The sequence below is a fragment of the Ammospiza nelsoni genome, chromosome 25 (assembly GCF_027579445.1).
Source record: "Ammospiza nelsoni isolate bAmmNel1 chromosome 25, bAmmNel1.pri, whole genome shotgun sequence".
Classification (NCBI taxonomy): domain Eukaryota; kingdom Metazoa; phylum Chordata; class Aves; order Passeriformes; family Passerellidae; genus Ammospiza; species Ammospiza nelsoni.
The window spans coordinates 2,138,171-2,156,461 of NC_080657.1; the positions used below are offsets into that span (position 1 = coordinate 2,138,171).

Genomic DNA, 18,291 nt, shown 5'->3' on the forward strand with positions numbered 1-18,291 from the left:
CGTGGGCTCGCATGGGGAGGAGCGGGGTGGCGCAGCTGTTGTCGCTGTCACCGTCACTGTCACCTGGCAGGGAGGGTCTGCTCCCCGCTCCCAGCAGGGCTCCTTGGTGATGGCACGGTGGCACTGGATGTGGGGCTGGTCGTGTGGCAGTGCCAGCCCTGCTGTGCCAGAGCATGGAGCCTGGCAGCAGCTCCTCTGCCAGGCCTGTCAAGCCTTGTCACCGGCCCCAGCTCTGATCCAAGGAGCCAGGATCCTACAAATTCGGGCTGTGCTGGAGAGAAAACGGGCACGGAGCGGGCACAGCGGGATCTCGCCATCCAGCTGGGAGCCGCGTGGCAGAGGGGCTCCAGAGCCGGCTGGGACACGCTGCCAGCTCTTCCCAGCTCCTTCTGCTTCTCCTCAACACCTCCAAGGACCTTTGGCCGCGGAATTTTCAGCCTGGAGTCGCTCCCTGCCAAGCTGGAGATGGCACCGGGGGTGCTCGGCTCTCCCCGCTGGTGCAGAGCTCTGCCCTGGCACCAAGCTCACCGCTGTGGGATCAGATGGGATTTCCTCCAGCCAGGGTGTCCCCATTGCTGCCACATCCCCACATCCCATGGGGATTTTCAGATGGGATGGGAGCTGCAGGATGGATTCCCCATTTCCTGGAGGAAGATGATGCTCCAGCCCTGCACTGCTGTGATGCCTCCACATGGATGCTTCTCCATGGGAATTTGGACTGAGGCCCTGCAAACTCATTTCCTACCACGGGCCCATCCTCTAATGGGGACAAGGCTGGCTTGGGGCCGCCTGGCTCGGTTGCCAAATGTCAGAAGCTCTTCAGCTCCTCACTGCTCACGAGGGCCATCGTGTCCCCCCTGTGCTGTTCCTTCTTGATGTCCTCCAAGAGCAGGATGGAGCCAGGCCCCTTCTCTCCCTGGAGCACCTCAGAAGATCATGGTGGGGATGGATCTAGATGAGATAACGGGTATAAAAAAATATCCACCTTTGGGGTGAGAACAGAACCCCTCTTTGGAGCCTTCCTGGGTCTCCAGAATGGAGCTGATGGAAAAGAGGGACTCACATCCCAAAGATGTGGAAGAAACTCCTTGGAAGAAGCTGTGGGAGCACCGTGGCTGCTGCAGCCCCTGAAGCTGAGGGGGTTTTGCCTCCAGGGACCCCCCCCAAGCAGTGCACATCCAAGAGGGGAGGCAGCACCCACCGTTCCCTGGCACAGCAAATCCCCAATCCCGGCGGAGATTTCTCTGTGCTGTCTCCCGGCCTTGCTTTTTGGAGTGGAGTTTCACCAACAGCAGTTAAGGAAAATAAATAAAGAGGCCTGTGCCTGCCAGTGCTCGCGAGGCCGCGCCAGGGATTGGCAGAGCGGCACCATTAATTACAGCCCGGCACCGCTGCCAGCCTGCCGGCTCCAGGAGGGGCCGTGGCAGCACGCCGGGGAGCCACAGGGACAAGGGAGACATGGAATCGTGGAAGGGAGGGGAAACGTGCTCCTGGATGCTGAGGGAATTGTGCCAGGGTGGGTGGAAGCAGCTGGGAGAGCGCTGTGCCCGCTGGGTGTCTGTGTGCGCACACGCTTGCACACGCGTGTGCCGAGCAGTGATACGTGTTTTCGGGGGGATTGAAGGGGAGTTTTTACCAGGAGTGGTGCTGGTGTGTTGGTGGAAGGGCTGGGAAGGCTCAGGAAGAGCTTTGGGGCAGCTTTGGATTCCCTGGATGCCTTTGAATCCCAGGGGTTGGAGGGCAGTGGGAATTTGTGGTGCTGCCTTTGTCACTGTCACCTCTGGGTGGGCACAGATGGCATCCCATGGGATGGACCCCACTGCCAGAGCGGGTGGAAGCAGCTGGGAGATCGCTGTGCCCGCTGGGTGTCTGTGTGTGCACACGCGTGTGCAAGTGTGTGCCGAGCAGGGGTCCGTGTTTTCGGGCTGGAGGATAGTATATCAGGGGAGTTTTTGCCAGGAATGGTGCTGGTGTGTTGGTGGAGGGGCTGGGAAGGCTCAGGACACCCCATGGAGGTGATTTGGGGCAGCTTTGGAGTTTTCAGATGCCTTTGAATCCCGCGGGTTGGTGGGAATTGCTCGTTGTGGCGCTGCCTTTGTCACTGTCACCTCTGGGTGGGCACAGATGGCATCCCATGGGATGGAGCCCCATGGCTTTGCCGTTCCTGTTCCTTTTGGCAGGGAAATGAGGCTGTTCCATGCTGGATCAACCATCCAGGATGCCCCAGCCCTTCCTCACTTTTTATTCCTTTATTCTAAGCCATGCTCATGTCAGGAATTTTCCTGGATCGGATATTTTTTTCCCCATGGATTTTGTATTTTTTACAGCCTGTTAAAAGGACGATTGGGTTAAAAACCACATCCCCCCACCCCCAAATCTCCTTTAATCGTTTCTCAGATTATTGATGCTTTAGCGCTGCCCATTTATCATTTTTTTGGGGACTCGCTGGTTGTCCCCGGCTTTTCCTGATCACGATCTGCGCTCCTGCAGTGCCGGGATGATGGAGCCGGACCTGGATCCAGCCAAAATCCAAGCAAAACATCCTCAGGGAAACAACCTGTTTGTGCACGGGGAGCAGTGCCGTGCCGTGGCCGGGCAAAGCCGTGCCACGCTCTGATCCTGCTGTTCCCGGAGCGAAATTCCAGCAGGGATGCGAGGCAGGGATGGAGGGAGAGCGGCGAGCCCGAGCTGTCGCTTCCGCCCGCCCGGCCGCTTTCCCAGAGCTCTGTGATGGCTCTTTAAAAGCTTTAATTAAAGCTCTAAACCCACCCCCTTCCCTGCGCCCGGGCGGCAACAAAGGCAGATGGAAGGGGCTGCAGCGTGCCAGGCTGTGCCCGCCGCGCTCCGGGTGGCATCGCTGCGCCCGCCGTGCTCCGGGTGGCATCGCTGCCCCCAGGGAGCACCGGCGGGGCGCAGGGGGGGGTCCCTGGGTGGTTCAGGGGGTTCATCCCGCATGGATCGAGGCCGTTCTGGGGGCAGAGGGGGTGATGCCAGCGCGGCCGTGCCCTGGCACAGCGGCCGGGCTGGGCTGCCCCGAGCCGGGCAGCGCAGACGGTGACGCCGCAGGGCTCCGTGTCCCCGCCGTGCCGATGGCTGGGGGTGATGGTGACCCCCGGGCAGCTCCAGCCGGGTGACTCCGTGGCACAGATGTTAAAAATCTCCTCGGCCCCTTCGCAGATCAGTGAAATATTTTCACTGCAGCAGCTGCAGGGAGCGGGGCTGGTGCCGAGCGAGCTCCGGCGCAGCCCCGGCCGTGGCTCCGCTCGGGCAGCCGCAACCCGGAGGAGGTTTTGGGGCTGGGAGGAAGCTCCGCATATCCCAGAACAGCTGGATCATGCGTGCCTGGAGAGGTGAGGAGCGGGCTGTGTGCATCCCCGAGGGTGGGTGGATGGATGGATGGATGGATGGATGGATGGATGGATGGATGGATGGATGGATGGAGGGATGGTGCTGCCGGAGCGTCCTCCCTGCTCGCTGCTGCTGCTGGGCGAGGGAAGCAAGCACCATCTTGTGTCCCTGCCAGGCTGCGGGAGCCCCGGGAGCTCGCTGCAGAGCAGCAGCGTGTCCCTGCCTGACCTCCTCCTCCTCCTCTCCCTCCTCCTCCTCCTCTCCCTCCTCCTCCTCCTCTCCCTCCTCCTCCTCCTCCTCTCCCGGCTCTCCGAGGGGGCTGCGACTCTCGGGGGGGGACCCCAGCTCCTCGAGCAGCACCGGTGGGGGATGCCCCGCTCCGGCTGCACTTGGAATTCGGTGCTTTTGGGTCTCTCCTGTTGCATTTCTCTGGCTGGAGACCGGAGGAACCGGAGGGTTTTAATCCGGGAAAATGGAGTTTTCTTTCAGCCCTGCTTGCATCGGGGAGATCCAGCCGGCTCTGCTCCATCCCAGCCCCTCTCCCCGTGCCCTGGAGGGGGGAACGCCAGCACCGAGCCCTCCCCTCCGTGCTGCCGGAGCCAGCGCCAGCCTGTTGCATGAGAATTGGGATATTTTTAGCTCTTTAATGTCCCCGGAGTGGCCCCAGCTGCAGGCTCGGCCAAGTGTCCCTCCCGATGAGCCGGGGATGCCCCAGCAGCAGCACCTCGGGCAGGGGTGGCTCGGGAGCAGGATTTGGTGTTTAAGGGCGGTTTGAGAGCAGGATCTGGTGTTTGAAGGTGGTTTGGGAGCAGGATTTGCTGTTTGAGGGTGTTTTGGGGCAGGATTTGGTTTTTGAGGGTGGTTTGGGAGCAGGATTTGCTGTTTGAGGGAGCAGGATTTGGTGTTTGAGGGTGTTTTGGGAGCGGGATTTGGTGTTTCAGGGCAGTTTGGGAGCAGAATTTGCTGTTTGAGGGCAGTTTGGGAGCAGGATTTGCTGTTTGAGGGCGGTTTAGGAGCAGGATTTGGTGCTTGAGGGTGGTTTGGGAGCAGGATTTGGTGCTTGAGGGTGGTTTGTGAGCAGGATTTACTGTTTGAGGGCGGTTTGGGAGCAGGATTTGGTGTTTGAGAGCAGTTTTGGAGCAGGATTTGCCGTTTGAGAGCAGGATTTGGTGTTTGAGGATGTTTGGGGAGCAGGATTTGGTGTTTGAGGGCGGTTTTGGAGCAGGATTTGCTGCTTCAGGGTGAGGATGAGCATCCCCCGTGCCGTGCCAAGAGCTCGGCATCCCCAGCACACGGCTGGGCGGAGACCTCAGCGATTTTGGAATCAACCTCAGCCATGGCATCTGGCCCTGTGGCCACCTCCTGGATGTCCCCTGATGTCCCCAGGGCTGTCCCTTTGCCCTGGGCACTGGCTGAGTGACGCTGCCACGTGCGCGGCGGCCTCAGCCTCTGTAGAGCAGCGCTCTGGGCTCGCTTAATAAGGCCACGGCGCGCATTATTTTATTAATGAGGTATTAAAAAGCTGTTCATGGCCATGCTCTGCATTCCCAGAGAGGCATCCAAGAAATCTGTGCTGAGCAGTGACTGCTCACCCCGTGCTTGGTTCTTAGGGTAGATGTGGGGACACCACGCTGCTGGGGCGTCACTGTGCACCCCCAGCACGTCACCATGAGCTGCCAGCCTGTCCCCACCATGCTCCAGGATGAGCTCCAAGGGTTTTTTCAGCTCTGTCTGAAGTTGGTGGCTCCATGCCCAGGCTGTGCTTGGCCAGGGGTGAGCCATGGGTGGGGGGATCATTGCAGTGGGGACCTGCGGGGTTGGGATGCTGCTGTGGTGGTTTTGGGGTGAAAAAAACCTCTGTGCTGCACTGTCCCCAGCCTGGGCACTCATTGGCACTGCAAGGAGTCCCCTGTAACGCTGCAAGGTGGCAGATGGGGACAGGGACCAGGTGGGGACATGAACCAGGAGGGGACATGGGGTAACAGGGATGCTGCTTGCACACAGCACCCCAGTTACCCCACGTCACTTCCCGGTTCATGTCCCCACTTGGTCCCTGTCCCCGGGCTCAGAGCAGGGTGCTGACCCCCAGCCCAGCTCCCCAGCGCCCAAACCTCTTGGTAAGCCTCTGTCCATGTGTCCATCTGTCTGTCCGCAGGGCAAATGCCATAGGATGACCGCTGCTGGTCCCCTCTTACTGGCTGTGATTTCGTCTGTCCTGTGGCTCACGCGGGGCTTCGACCCGGCTCCCAGCGCCTGCTCCGCCCTGGCCTCCGGCGTCCTCTACGGCTCCTTCTCCCTCAAGGACCTGTTCCCCACCATCTCCTCGGGCTGCTCCTGGACCCTGGAGAACCCCGACCCCACCAAGTACTCGCTCTACCTCCGCTTCAACCGGGAGGAGCAGGTCTGCACCCACTTCTCGCCCATGGTGCTGCCGCTCGACCACTACCTGGCCAACTACACCTGCGACCCCCGGGGCGAGGCCAGCCCTGCGCCCACCTCCCATCACCCGGAGCAGCAGCAGGAGGAGGAGGAGGAAGCTGAGCTGGAGCTGTGTGAGGGCACAGGACCCTTCACCTTCCTGCACTTTGACAAGAACTTTGTGCAGCTGTGCCTGGCGGCCGAGCCCGAGGCGGCCCCGCGGCTGCTGGAGCCGCAGGCGTTGGAGTTCCGCTTCGTGGAGGTGCTGCTCATCAACAACAACAACTCCAGCCAGTTCACCTGCAGCGTGCTGTGCCGCTGGCTCGAGGAGTGCCTGCAGGCTCCCGGTGCCCGCCGCTGTGGCTTCACCCACGCCGGCTGCAGCTGCCAGGCCGAGAGCGCCCCGGTGCCCCGGCGCAACGGCACCCGGCCCCCCACGCCCACCCCGGTGCCCGCCGCGCCCGACTGCTGCCCCACCGAGCTGCATCCCGCCAATGCCAACGAGCTGGAGCTGCCCGAGGTGCCCCACGGTGAGTGGGGAGCGGGGATGGGCACCCTGTGTGGTGCTGGGGGTCTCTGGGTGATGCCAGTGCTGGTGGAATGCGTGGGTCGTGCCTGTGTGGGGTACACGGGGAGTGGGGAGGGTGGTTATGGGGCAGGGGGTGGGTCCTGATTGTGTGGGCTCTGTGGGGCTGGAATGTGCCAGGTGGGAAGTGGGAATAGGGCAGGGAATGGTGCAATGGATGGATGCTGGGGATGGAGGTGCCAGTGGGGCACTGGGAATGGGGCAGGGAATGGTGGAATGATGGATCCTGGGGGCACTGGGAATCGGGTAGGGAATGGTGGAATGCATGGATCCTGGGGCTCGAGGTGCCAGTGGGGCACTGGGCATGGAGCAGGGAATCCATGGGGTGGATGAATCCTGCCTGAGCACACTCCCAGGGCAGGATGGTGCCAACTGGGCACTGTGCATGGAGCAGGGAATCCATGGGGTGGATGAATCTTCTCTGAGCCCACTCCCAGGGCAGGGTGGTGCCAACTGGGCATGGAACAGGGAATCCACGGGATGGATGAGTCCTGCCTGAGCATATTCCTTAGGGCAGGAGGGAGCTGTGCATGGAACAGGGAATCCATGGGATGGATGGATGAATCTTCTCTGAGCCTACTCCCAGGGCAGGATGGTGCCAATTGCAGGGAATCCATGGGATGGGTGAATTCTGCCTGACCACACTCTTCAGGGCAGAAGGGAGCTGTGCATGGAGCAGGGAATCCATGGGGTGGATGAATCCTGCCTAGGCACACTCCTCAGGGCAGGAGGGAGCTATGCATGGAGCAAGAAATCCATGGATGAATCCTGCCTGACCGTGCTCCCTTAGGGCTGGAAGTTTCCAGTGGGACACTGATCATGGAGCAGGGAATCCCTGCGTGGAGCAGGGAATCCATATGAGTTCAAATCCGTGGAGCTGCAGCTTGCTGAGCCCTTGCCGTGGCCCAGCCATCCCTGGGAACACCACGGTGACCCCACCATGCCAGGGCTGATGCCAGGGCTGCTCTGGCACATCCCTCGTGGCTCCCTGGCATCACTCACCGCCTCCCTGGCGCGGGGCAGGAGCAGGAGCCAACTCCCTGTGCCCCGCTGGAGACGCGGAAAACAATTTGCAGGTAAAATGACCCTTTGCCGTGGCAAATTACCCTTGACTGCTGCAGCCCGGGCGCTTGTTATTCCAGGCAGGATGTCACGGCCGGGCTGTTAAACAGGCGGAATGAGGCCATTTGCTCGTTCCGGGATTGTGGGAACGGCTGAGGATAAAGGAGCCGGCCCCAGGATCCGCCTTGCCCTGGGGTGTGACTCTGTTCACAGGGGTCTCGGGTTGGGGGAAGAAACGAGGATTTGACTCCGTGTTTCACAAGGCTTGATTTATTTATTATTTTATAATATATATTACATTGAAACTATACTAAAAGAATAGAAGAAAGGATTTCTTCAGAAAGCCGGCTAAGAATAGAATAAGAAACAATGATAACAAAAGTTCTGTCTTGGACTCTCTGTCCGAGCCAGCTGGGCTGTGATTGGCCCATTAATTAGAAACATCTAACATGGTGTTAGCTTTCAGAAACACATAATCACGAGAATGATTATATGCAGGTGCTTTTATTGAAGAGCTCTGGGTGTCAGGGGTACAAACCCAAATCTGACCTCGACATTTTATATTCTATCATTATGTAACTTTCATGTTAATTATTAAACTTATATTGTTCTATTGCATACATTGATTTCATCCAAGCATGGGCTCCTCGTGGCCCCCCTCAAACTTCTAACAGAGTTTCTCATGATTCTTCTTACCATTAAACAATAATTATATTTAATTATTAAACAATAATCACATCTAACTGTTATATAATTTATCATATACTGCTTACTCAGGTGCAATTTCACACGATCTGGCAAACACAAAGTCTAACATTTTCAGAGTCTATTTTTAACATTTTTCCAGGGCCCCACTAAGTCTAGCCTCTCCCGAATTTTATGATTTTAAAACCTTTTACTATCAATGGGCCAATCACAGATCCACCTGTTGCATTCCACAGCAGCTGATAATCAATGTTTACATATTGTTCCTGAGGCCTCTTAGCTTCTCAGGAGGAAAAATCCTAAAAAAAAGAGATTTTCCATAAAAGATGTCTGCGACACCGCAGTGCTGCCCGTGCCTGCGGTGCCAAGCCCGGCGAGGTGATGAGGGGATTTTGGGTCACATCTGGCCAGATGTTTTCCCTTCAGCAGCCTCAGGGTGATGTGTGGGCAGGAGCAATCCCCGACAGGGCTGTGTGGGGTTTTTATCCGGCAGATTAAGTGGCGGGGCCTGGATGGGGGTGGGTGTAGAGATAATTTCATTGGGCTTTAGCATTTATTTCAGGAGCTAAATGTCATTACGGGCAGATCCCCCAGTAAATCCCCGGTCCCTTACAGCTGCAGGGCTCTAAATCGCCTCATCCCGAGGGGAGCTGCTTGAGCTGATTGCATTTTATGGGTTTTTTTCATGTTTTGGTTTATTTTCCCCCCCATAAAAGCCACTCCCTGTGGGTGATTAAGAGCTCAGGGTTGGGGTCAGGTGCCAGCCCCAAGGTCAGCCTGGCTGACCCTGTGCCCCAGGGGTGACACCTGGGGTGGCTGGGGCTGGCTGGGGAGGAGGGAGATCAGGATGGGATTGGGAATTGGGATCCAGGATGGAGAAGGGAGATCCAGGACGGGATTGGGAATTGGGATCCACAATGGAGAAGAGGGATCCAGGATGGGATGGAGAATTAGGATCCAGGATGGAGGCATCCAGGATGGGATTGGGAATTGGAATCCACGATGGAGAAGGGGGATCCAGGATGGGATGGAGAATTGGGATCCAGGATGGGGTAGAGAATTGTGATGTAGAATGGGATTGAGAATTAGGATCCAGGATGGTGGGATCCAGGATGGGATGAAGAACTGGGATCCACGATGAAGAAGGGGGATCCGGGATGGGATGGAGAATTGCTATTCAGGATGGGATTGGGAATTGGGATCCAGGATGGGATGGAGAATTGTGATCCAGGATAGGATGCAGAAGGAGGATCCAGGATGGGATGAAGAATTGGGATCTGGGATGGGATTGAGATTTAGGATGCAGGATGGGATGGAGAATTGGGATTTGGGATGGGAATGAGAATTGTGATGCAGGATGGGATCGAGAATTGGGATGTAGGATGGGATGGAGATGGGGGATGCAGAACAGGATGGAGAAGTGGGGTCCAGGATGGGATTGAGAACTGGGATGCAGGATGTGATGGAGAATTGTGATTTAGGATAGGATGGAGAAGCGGGATCCTCCTCCAGGGGCCCCAGCACATCCCCAGGGGTGGCTCAGCGGGGTTATTCCCCCCGAGCCTGGCACAGGGCGCTGGCCTGGGGTGTCCCTGCAGAGCTGGCAGGGCTCAGTGCCACATTCCGCCTCTCCGGCTGCCACGGCCGCAAACTCCGGCTCCTTCTCCAAATTACATTTGACATTCAATTAAAGCCTGGAGCGCCCGGGGGCTCAGTGTTATTGCAGTGCCAGAGCCACGGGGGTGACGCGCTGCCACGGCCACCCCTGGCGCCACACCACGGATGGTGTCACCGCGCCGAGCCGCGGGGCAGCATCACAGAGCGCCCTTCATGCAGCTGGGGGGGGGGTCCCAGCTCCCACCTGGCCTCCCCTCAGCCCCCCGGGGTGGAGAATGGTCCCCTTTGAGGGGGATGGATGGTGGCACGCAGGGCCGGGGGCTGAATGGCGCCTGTGAGCCGAGGCTTGGCGGGCGCCCAGCGCTGATCTCAGCGGCTCCTGCGCCGCAGCGACGCGGGGCTGGCGCCCGCCCAGAGCCTGCCCACAGCCCTGACCCCGGGGTGCCCGGTGCCCACGTCATACCCGCTCTGCCGGGGGGGTTCAGGGATGAGGTTGGAACCATTTGGGTGGGCGAGTTGGAGTTTTTGGGGTGACTTTGGGTGTGTTCGATGCCCTGACTCCGGGCCATCCCCACTGCCAGGGGGAGTCAGGGATGAGGTTGGAGCCGCGTGGGTGTTTTGTGGGTGAATTTGGGTGTGTTCAACACCCTGACCCCAGTGCCTGGTGCCCACGTCATGCCCGCTCCCCCAGGAGGAGTCAGGAATGAGGTTGGAGCCACATGGGAGTTTTGTGGGTGAATTTGGGTGTGTTTCATGCCCTGACTCCGGGGTCCCCGGTGCCCACGTCATCCCTGTTTTGTCAGGGGATTCAGGGAAGAGGTTGGAGCCATTTGGATGGGCTGGGGTGACTTTGGGTGTGTTCAATGCCCTAACCCTGGGGTTCCCAGTGCTCATATCATCCCTGCTCTGCCAAGGGGAGTCAGGGATGAGGTTGGAGCCATTTGGGTGTGTTGGAGGTTTGTGGGGTGACTTTGGGTGTGTTTCATGCCCTGACCCCGGGGTCCCCCAGTGCCCACATCATCCCTGCTCCCCCAGGGCATTCAGAGATGAGGTTGGAGCCATGTGGGGATTTTGTGGGTGACTTTGGGTGTGTTCAATGCCCTGTCCCCAGTGCCTGGTGCCCCATATCATCCTTGCTCTGCCAGGGGATTCAGGGAGGAGGTTGGAGCCACGTAGGTGGGCTGGAGGTTTGAGGGTGACTTTGAGTGCATTCAACACCCTGACCCTGCGGTCCCCAGTGCCAATGTCATCCTCGCTCTGCCAGGGGGATTCAGGGATGAGGTTGGAGGTTTGTGGGGTGACTCTGGGTGTGTTCGACCCTGCTGCTCTACAATCCAGGTGGTGTGACCCCTCTAAAGACTGCCAAAGGTGTGACCCCCTCTTTTTGCTGTGTCGAGGCCAAGCACCTCCAATTTTGGGTTTTCCTCACCCCAAACCCATCCCTGCTCAGAAACCAACCCCCAGAGAGGTGCTGCTGGGACAAGGACACAACCAGCCTTGGGGTTCACCTTGATGTCCTCAAAAACCACCCCTGATGTCCCCAAAATCCCCTCCCATGCTTGTCTCCACCAAGGGAACCTGGGGGACCCCTGGGCAGGCTGGGGTGCGGTGCTGGGGTTGGCTGCAGCCTCCTGGTGGTGACAGGCAAGGATTTAGTGCTCTCCGAAGGAAATTGAATTTGGTGTCTCTGTCGAACACAGCCTGGGAGAATGCCCTTGTATATCCTCGGGATTTATGGCTTTCCCCGGGCTCTTGCTGCGCTGTGTGTAATTCTGCTGCTCCCAGAGGGGGTCGGCCCTATGGAGAATTCAGCCCCACAGATCCCCCTGGGCATCCCCTCGGTGTCCCTGTGTGTCTCCCATTCCCTTGGGAATTCTGGAGTGGGATATCCAAGGATCTGAGGGTGCCAGCGGGGAGCCCTGAAGGGTTACCCCAATTTAAGGCAAAACTTGGTAAATTTGGGGCTTTTTGACAGCACAACCACTCTGCTGTGGCACTCCCAAAAGGGGGATGGCCCCGTGGGGAATTCAGCCCCACAGACCCCCCTGGGCATCCCCTCATTGTCCCCCTGTGTCTCCCATTCCCTTGGGAATTCTGGAGTGGGATGTCCAAGGATCTGAGGGTGCCAGCGGGGAGCCCTGGAGGGTTACCCCAATTTAAGGCAAAACTTGGTAAATTTGGGGCTTTTTGACAGCACAACCATTCTGCTGTGGCACTCCCAAAAGGGGGATGGCCCCGTGGGGAATTCAGCCCCACAGACCCCCCTGGGCATCCCCTCGGTGTCCCTGTGTGTCTCCCATTCCCTTGGGAATTCTGGAGTGGGATGTCCAAGGATCTGAGGGTGCCAGAGGGGAGCCCTGAAGGGTTATCCCAATTTAAGGCAAAACTCAGCGAATTTGGGGCTTTTTGCCAGCACAAGCAGTGCCAGAGCATGCTGTGCTCCCTGCCTGGGGCTGGGTGTCCCTGCTCTGTGTCCCAGTGGGTGCCACCATGTCCCCAAAGCGCGCTGGCAGTGCCAGGTGTCCCCATGCCACCTCCCCTCCATCCCTTGGGGACATGGCTGTGTTTGGCTGGCAGTGCTTGTGCCATCCCTGGCTGCTCTCCTGGCTGTCACAGCAGCACAGTGACCACAGCATTTTTGGGGGGTGGCATCCCTGGGGTGGCACCGGTGGCGCTGTCCCTCTGTCCCCATGGCGCATCCAGCTGGGATGAATCCACGGGAGCTCAGATTTGGGGACAGGAGTCCTTCTGGAGGACAGGGAGGCGTCCCAGGGGTGCGGGGGAGGCCGAGGGAGGGGTCCCCCTGTGCCTGCAGCCGCGTCCCCCGCCCGGCCCCGCACACGCCAGTTAATTTCACGCCAAGTGCCCTTGATGGATCACTTGTTATTTTTGGTGAGCCGAGCCATAAATTTGTGCCACCTCACTGCAGCGAGCTGATAAGTGGGGACAGGGAGCACCTCCGCCTGGCACGGTGGGGACACTGGCATCCTGCCTGCACCAGGGACGTGGCACCCCAGGCTGGGGTCCGGCTGTGACACATTTGGGGTGCTGGGAGTGTGATCAGTGATGCTTCACCAGGTTTTGCTCTCAGGGGTGTCAACATGGAGCCAGGCATCCCTGAAATGTCCTGCACTGGCCTGGCACATCGCTGTCCCCATCCCTGTCCCCATCCCTGTCCCCTGCCCACTCTCATTTTGGCCATTTCTCTCCCCTAGGCAATGCAGTCGAGGAGAACCAGAAGGTGAAGACCCAGTGGCCACGCTCAGCAGATGAACCCGGGGTCTACATGGCCCAGACAGGTACCAGGGACAGGCAGGGGGACACTGGTGACACCAGGCTCGTGCACCTGGCCAGGGGTGACAGAGATGGAGCGACTCCCTTTGGCTTCTTGCCCACGGACTGCCTTAATTCGCTCCATTTATATATTTTTTCCTCAGCACTTTCCTCCGAGGGTTGTAAAGCAAAAGCAGGGGGGAAAAAGATCTATTAATTGTTTCGTTCAAATGTATTTATTTGGCAAATCCATCTGGGTAATTTGAACGTGCTGCTCCCCCCTCTCCCCAGCCTCCCTGATTTATGGTCGGAGGGCTCGGAGGCAAGCAGGGAGATGGATGAGCCCCAGCTCTGCTCCACATGCAGAATTCCCACCACACTCGGCTGCTCACGGGGTTCCTGCCCCACTGGGAGCTCCTGGGTGACCCCAGTGGTGGCCCTGTCCTGCTCCTGTGGCACAGAGCGGCCCCAGCACGTTGTCACCGCCGCGGGTGACGCGGAGCCCACGTTGTGCTTGTCTGCAGGACAAACGGTCCCCTCTGGAGCCCTCCCCCATCCATCCCTGTTTAATTTAAACGGATGGGCTCTGCTGCTGGGCTGTCCAAGAGCCTCAGAGACATCATCAACCTTAATAAGAGCCGGTTGTTGTAAATGTCAGCGTGCGACGGGGTGGGGAGAGGGAGCGGCGGAGGGCTGTCCGTGCTGCCCAGGCTGTCCACACTGTTTGTGCTCTCCGCCCTGTACACCCTGTTTGTGCTGCCCACTGCCCACCCTGCCCATGCTGCCCGTGCTGCCCAGGCTGTCCGCTTTGTTTGTGCTGCCCACCCTATCCATGCTGCCCACTGCTCACCCTGTCTGTGCTGCCCGTGCTGCCCAGGTTGTCCACCCTGTTTGTGCCGCCCGCTGCTCACCCTGTTCATGCTGCCCACTGACCATTCTGCCCACCCTGCTCGTGCTGCCCGTGCTGCCCACTGCTCACCCTGCCCGTGCTATCTGCGCTGCCAACTGCCCACCCTTCCCACCCTGCTCATCCTGTCCATGCTGTGCACTGACCGTCCTTCCCACCCTGCCTACCCTGTGCATGCTGCCCACCCTGTCCATGCTGCCCACTGATCACCCTGCCCACTCTGCCCACACTGTCTGTGCTGCCCATTGACCACCCTGACCACCCTGCCCACCATGGCTGTGCTGTCCACTGACCACCCTGCCCTGTCCATGCTGCCCACTGATCACCCTGTCTGTGCTGCCCACCCTGCCCATCCTATGCTACCCATATTGCCCACTGCCCACCCTGCTCACCCCACTCACCCTGTCCACCCAACTCACCCTGCCCGTGCTGCCCATGCTGCCCACTGCCCACCCTGCCCACACCACTCACCCTGCCTATGCTGTCCCTGCCGCCCACTGACCACTCTGCCCTCCCTGCCCACCCTGTCTGTGCTGCCCCCTGCCCACCATGCCCACCCTGCTCACCCCACCCGTGCTGCCCACTGACCACCCTGCCCATTCTGCCCACCCTGTCCACCCAACTCACCCTGCCCATGCTGCCCACTGCCTACCCTGCTCACCCTGTCTCTGATGCCCACTGCCCATCCTGCCCACCCTGCCTGTGCTGCCTTCCCCTCCCAGCTCAGACCCTGTCCCTCACGCCAGCTGCCACCCCGTGCCCCAATCCCTTCCCCACCTCCATCTGCAGCCTCACCTCAGTGCCACCCTCAGTGTCACCCCTGTCACCCACACCCCCTCATCTTCCCCCTGTTCTCCTTGGTGCCACCTCCCTGTCCGTGTCCCTGCTGGCATGTCCCCTGTCCCCTGTCCCCCGCGGGCTCTCAGGCTCGCTGTCTCGCCCAGGGGACCCGGCGGCGGAGGAGTGGTCGCAGTGGAGCGTGTGCTCGCTGACCTGCGGCCAGGGCTCCCAGGTGCGGACGCGCTCCTGCGTCTCCTCTCCCTACGGGACGCTGTGCAGCGGGCTGCTCCGGGAGACGCGCACCTGCAACAACACCGCCACCTGCCCAGGTACGGGGGACACCGGGGACAGCGGGGACAGGGCGGGGACATCGCGGGGACAGAGAGAACGCGTTTCTGGGACGTCTCTGGGGTGTCCTCGGGGTGCTGTGGTGGATGAGAAGGGTGGCCTGGCGTGGTTGTGGATGCTCTCAGTGCTGTTGGCATCCCTCCGTCCTCTCCTTGAATGGGTACCCCGCACCCCTGTGCCCTGTCAGGGATGTTGCTGCCAGGGATTGCCTCGGGAATTCCTTTCCATCCTCTCTCCTGGTGAGCTGTGAGCTCCTCCTGCATGTCCCTGAGGCTTTGTGCTGGAGCCTGGGGGATTTGGAGCCTGGGGGATTTGGAGCCTGGCATTCCAAAGGGTTCCCCCTGATGTGGGGCAGGAAGGGGCTGAGCTGCTCAGTGACACGAGCAGGATGCTGAGAATTTCCTTTCCATCCTCTCTCCTGGTGAACTGTGGGCTCTTCCTGGATGTCCCCAAGGCTTTGTGTTGGAGCCTGGGGGATTTGGACCCTGGCATTCCCAGGGGCTCCCCCTGAGCTGCTCGGTGACTCCAGCAGGATGCTGAGGATCTCCTGTCTGTCCATGGTGGTGTCCGTGTGTCTCATGTGGGACACAGGAGGGACCTCAGGGTGCCACAGTGGCAGCCACACTGCCCTGTCCTAATCTGGGGTGTTTTGAGTGATTTTCACCCCCAGGACATGCAGTGTCTGTACCAGGGAGCGCAGCCCTGTCCTGGCACCCTGAGGGCATCAGAGCTTGAGGAGGAACATCCTTTAGGATGTTCCTGGAGTGCTGAGCTCCCGTGGATGTGAGGGGCAGATTGTGCTGGGTGTGCTGACAGGGATTGGGGTGACCCATGTGTGGCTGTGGGGGGACGTGCGCCGCCAGTGCCAGCACCCCAAAAGAGAGGCTGCAGCAGCGCTGCCAGCTCAGGGATTTGGGATAAGAAATTTGGAAACTGTGCCCGGCTGTACCCTGGGCAGAGCATGAGGGGTCTGCCGTGCCAGGACCCCTCGGAGGCTGGAGGGGCTGCGGTGGCAAAGGGACAGCCCTGGGGACATCAGGGGACATTCGGGAGGTGGCCACAGGGCCAGATGCCATGGCTGAGGTTGATTCCATAATCGCTGAGGTCTCCACTCAAATCCTGCTCCCGAGCTACCCTCAAACAGAAAATCCTGCTCCCAGACCACCCTCAAACACCAAATCCTGCTCCCAAACCCCCTCAAACAGCAAAACCCCCCGGGCTGTGCTGTGTTGCAGCTGCTGGCGCGTGGGAGCCGTGGTCCCCGTGGAGCCTGTGCTCGGTGACGTGCGGGCGAGGCGCCAGGACCAGGACGCGGCGCTGCGCGGCCCCGCGGCGCCCAGGGAAGGGCTGCGAGGGCCCCGAGCTGCAGGCCAAGCCCTGCAATATCCAGACCTGCCCCGGTCAGTACCTCCCTCCCTCTCCCCATGATCCTTCTTCCCGCTGGGAATGCCAGGAGATGGTGCCAGCTGAGTGCCAGGGTGCCATGGATGCTGTGACGCTCGGTGCACCGTCCTGTCCCTGCTGGAGATCCAAGAGGAAATTCGGTGCTCCTGGCTGTGCCGGGGTCTCATGACCCCATCATGGGCAGGGGAACACAGAGGAGGCGGCTCCTTCCCTACCCTCTGCTGTGCCTGGCACTGGGGTGGCACAGGGACGTTGTGGGGTTCAGGGAGGTGACAAAGGGGGTTGGCTGCAGAGTCTGAGTGCACACAGGTGGCAGTGGCACAGGTGGCTGAGCTCCCGTGTCCATGAGGTCCATGCCAGGAGTGGCCGTGGTGGTGGCTGTGGGGTTTCTGCGGTGACGGGCACTGGGGTGGCACAGGGACGTTGTGGGGTTCAGGGAGGTGACAAAGGGGGTTGGCTGCAGGGTCTGAGTGCACACAGGTGGCAGTGGCACAGCTGTCGCTTCCTCCTGAGTGCCAGGAGTGGCCGTGGTGGTGGCTGTGTGGTTTCTGCGGTGACAGGCAGGGATGCCATGTCTCAGATGTTGTCCCTATGGGGACACCATGTGTGACAGCTGGAGCAGGAGGGAGTGCAGGAGCTGTTCCTGCAGCAGCTCTGACAGGGATGTGGCACCCATGGCACACAGATTTGGGCAAGGCTGTCCTGTGGAGATGCTGCTGGAGCCTTGGGCTTGGCAGGGAACAATGCCAGGGATGCTGGGTTTGGTTGGAAGTGATGCCAGGGCTGATGGATTTGGAAGGACTGATGACAGGGATGCTGGACTTGGTTGGGAGCAGTGCCAGGGATGTTGGATTTGCTAAAAACAATGCCAGGGATTCTGGATTTGGTAAAAAGCAATGTCAGGGATGCTGGGTTTGGTTGGAAGCAATGCCAGGGATGCTGGATTTGGTTAAAAGCAATGCCAGGGATGCTTGATTTGGTAAAAACCAATGCCAGGGATGCTGAATTTGTTTGGAAGTGATGTCAGGGATGCTGGATTTGCCCAGAAGCGATGCCAGGGATTCTGGGTTTGATTAGAAGTGATGCCAGGGCTGCTGGATTTGGTGGAAAGCAATGCCAAGGATGCTGGATTTGTCAGGACTGATGCCAGAGACGTTGGGTTTGGTTGGAAGCAATACCAAGGCTGCCAGAAATGCTAAGTTCAGTGTGAGCAACACCAAGGTCTCCACCCTGAGCGTGTCCCTTGTGTCCCAGCTGGTGCAGGGGACAGTCCCAGTGACAATCCCCACTCCCAGCACTGCCTGTCCAGGTTGAGCTGGCACATCCATGGGTTGGACCCGATGCCTGGTGTGCCCAAGTGTGCAGTGGGAGCTGACACCTGTCAGAAATTAAGGCAGGAAATGATGGATCTGACTCCACTGATATCAGAAGGCTAATTAATTACTTTATTATGCTATATTATTCCATTATATAATACATTGTATTACACTGAATGTGCCAAGCATTCAACTCCACTCAACTGCCCAAAATCTCGTGATTGTCTGTGACCGTGTTCACAGGGATCCGAGGATGAGGGAAGAGACGAGGATCTGACTCCATGTTTCAGAAGGCTGATTTATTATTTTATGATATATATTACATTAAAACTATACTAAAAGAATAGAAGAAAGGATTTCTTCAGAAGGCTGGCTAAGGATAGAATAGAAAGGAATGATAACAAAGGCTTGTGGCTCGGACAGAGAGTCCGAGCCAGCTGGGCTGTGATTGGTCATTAATTATAAACATCTAACATGGACCAATCACAGATGCACCTGTTGCATTTCACAGCAGCAGATAATCAATG

General features: G+C 59.0%; 1 protein-coding gene across 1 annotated transcript in view; it reads left to right on the top strand.

Annotated features, from left to right (window-relative positions):
- The first annotated feature begins 5,509 nt into the window (after nucleotides 1-5,509).
- Nucleotides 5,510-18,291, top strand: part of ADGRB2 (adhesion G protein-coupled receptor B2) — a 31,130-nt gene continuing 18,348 nt past the window's right edge. The window contains exons 1-4 of the mRNA XM_059488641.1: nucleotides 5,510-6,296; nucleotides 12,952-13,035; nucleotides 14,861-15,025; nucleotides 16,280-16,444. Coding sequence (XP_059344624.1) covers nucleotides 5,519-6,296; nucleotides 12,952-13,035; nucleotides 14,861-15,025; nucleotides 16,280-16,444 — 1,192 coding nt within the window. The 5' untranslated portion in view covers nucleotides 5,510-5,518. The remainder of the gene's footprint in view (nucleotides 6,297-12,951; nucleotides 13,036-14,860; nucleotides 15,026-16,279; nucleotides 16,445-18,291) is intronic.